The 2,436-nt window shown below is 67.9% G+C and overlaps 1 protein-coding gene across 1 annotated transcript; it reads right to left on the bottom strand.

The window, feature by feature from the left end:
* Positions 1–42: 42 nt before the first annotated feature.
* LOC106898556 (single-strand selective monofunctional uracil DNA glycosylase-like) lies at positions 43–815 on the bottom strand. Its single transcript, XM_014959857.1, has one exon. It carries the CDS (start codon positions 798–800, stop codon positions 405–407), a length of 396 nt encoding a protein of 131 aa, XP_014815343.1. The 5' UTR covers positions 801–815; the 3' UTR covers positions 43–404.
* Positions 816–2,436: the final 1,621 nt, after the last annotated feature.

Below are 2,436 nucleotides of genomic sequence, written 5' to 3'. Positions count from 1 at the left end.
GTTCCAGGGGGGGCACACACACACTGTGCCCCATCTGTGCCTCTGTTTCCCTCACCTGAGACCCCATAGGGATGGACAGGGACGCCCCAAAGCCCCCAACAAGCACCTTTGTGCCTCAGTTTCCCCTCCTGTGGTTCCAGGGGGGGCACACGCTGTGCCCCAGCCCCATCCATGCCTCAGTTTCCCTCACCTGAGACCCCACAGGGATGGACAGGGACGCCCCCAAAGCACCCCAAAGCACCCTTGTGCCTCAGTTTCCCCCTCTGTGGTTCCAGGGGGGGCACACACGCTGTGCCCCAGCCCCAGCCACCCTAAAACCACTCTCAACCCCATCTGTGCCTCAGTTTCCCTCACCTGAGACCCCATAGTGATGCCCCCAAAGCACCCCAAAGCACCCTTGTGCCTCAGTTTCCCCCCCTGTGGCTCCATGGGGGGCACACACACTGCCCCAGCCCCGTCCGTGCCTCAGTTTCCCCCTCCCGGTGCCGTACCCCGGTCTGGGCCATGCCGAAGGGGCCGGGGTTCATGCCGAGGAAGAGGACGCGTTTCGGGGTGCGGCAGTAGCGGCGCACGAAGTCGCAGTGGGGCTCCCAGGCGTAGTCCAGGGGCCGGTAGACGTGGCTGACGGGGTCCCCGAAGGGGGGCAGCGCCCGCAGCAGCGCCTCCTGCTCCCGCTCCAGCCGCAGGAACCGCCCCGCCAGGTCACCTTCATCTTCATCATCCTCCTCCTCATCTTCTTCTTCTTCCTCCTCTGCCACCGGCACCGGCTCCGCCACCGGCTCTGTCACCGTCCCCTCCATCCTGCCATCGCCTGGTGTCTGCGGAGGGGAGGGAGGGGTGACAGGGCCAGCCCCCACGGGGGTGACAGGGTCACAGCCCTCAGTGGGGTGACACAGCACCCCCAGAAGGTGAAACGTCCACACCTGGGGGTGACAGGGCCAGCCCCTGGGGAGCGACAGGACTGGCCCCCGGTGGGGTGACAGGGCACCCCCAGAGGGTGATAGGGCCAGCCCCAAGGGGGGTGACAGAGCACCCCCAAGGTGGGGTGACAGAAGACCCCCAGAGAGTGACACTGACAGCCCCTGGGGGTGACAGATCCAGCCCCAAGGGGGGGTGACAGGGCCAGCCTCAATGGGGGGTGACAGAGGACCCCCAGAGGGTGACAGGGCCAGCCCCCAGGGTGGGTAACAGGGCAGCCCCTGGGAGGGTGACAAGGACAGCCCCTGGGAGGGTGACAGTGCACCCCCAGAGGGTGACAGGGCCAGCCCAAGGTGGGGGGTGACAGAGAACACCCAGAGGGTGACAGGGACAGCCCCTGGGGGTGACAGAGACAGCCCCAGAGGGTGACAGGGTCACAGCCCTCAGTGGGGTGACACAGCACCCCCAGAAGGTGAAAGGTCCACACCTGGGGGTGACAGAGCCAGCCCCAAGGGGGTGACAGGGCACCCCCAGATGGTGACAGAGCCAGCCCCAAGGGGGGATGACAGAGGACCCCCAGAGAGTGACAGGGCACCCCCAGAGGGTGACAGGACTGGCCCCTGGGAGGTGACAAGGCCAGCCCCTGGTGGGGGTGACAGAGGACCCCCAGAGGGTGACAGGGCCAGCCCCAAAGCGGGGTGACAGAGGACCCCCAGAGGGTGACAGGACTGGCCTCTGGAGGGTGACAGGGCCAGCCCCAAGGGGGGGTGAAAGTGCACCCCCAGAGGGTGACAGGGCCAGCCCCAAGGAGGGGTGACAGGACTGGCCCCTGGGAGGGTGACAAGGCCAACCCCCAGGGGGGTGACAGGGCACTCCCAGAGGGTGACAGGGGCCACCCCCAAGTGGGTGACAGGGCCAGCTCCCGGTGAGGTGACAGAGGACCCCCAGAGGGTGACAGGGCCAGCCACAAGGGGGGGTGACAGGGCACCCCCAGAGGGTGACACGACTGGCCCCTGGGAGGGTGACAAGGACAGCCCCAGAAGGTGACAGATCCAGCCCCAAGGGGGGTGACACAGCACCCCCAGAAGCTGAAAGGTCCAGCCCCAAGGGGGGGTGACAGAGGACCCCCAGAGGGTGACGGTGACAGCCCCAAGGGGGGGTGACAGAGGACCCCCAGAGAGTGACAGGGCCAGCCCCAGAGGGTGACAGGACTGGCCCCCAGTGAGGTGACAAGGCCAGCCCCCGGTGGGGTGACAGGGCACCCCCAGAGGGTGACAGGGGCCGCCCCCAAGTGGGTGACAGGGCCAGCTCCTGGTGAGGTGACAGAGGACCCCCAGAGGGTGACAGGGCAGCCCCCGGTGGGGTGACAAGGCATCCCCAGAGGGTGACAGGGCCAGCCCCAAGGGGGGGTGACAGGACTGGCCCCTGGGAGGGTGACAAGGACAGCCCCCGGGGGGGTGACAAGGCCAGCCCCAGAAGGTGACAGGGCCAGCCCCTGGGGGTGACAGATCCAGCCCC

The sequence above is a fragment of the Calidris pugnax genome, unplaced genomic scaffold, assembly GCF_001431845.1.
Source record: "Calidris pugnax isolate Ruff unplaced genomic scaffold, ASM143184v1 scaffold532, whole genome shotgun sequence".
NCBI lineage: Eukaryota > Metazoa > Chordata > Aves > Charadriiformes > Scolopacidae > Calidris > Calidris pugnax.
The sequence above is the reverse complement of the archived record's forward strand: the minus strand, read 5'-3'. Positions and strand labels throughout refer to the sequence as shown.

Excerpts from the sequence above, each read along its gene's own strand:
- LOC106898556 (XM_014959857.1), bottom strand. The coding sequence starts at position 800 with ATGGAGGGGACGGTGACAGAGCCGGTGGCGGAGCCGGTGCCGGTGGCA.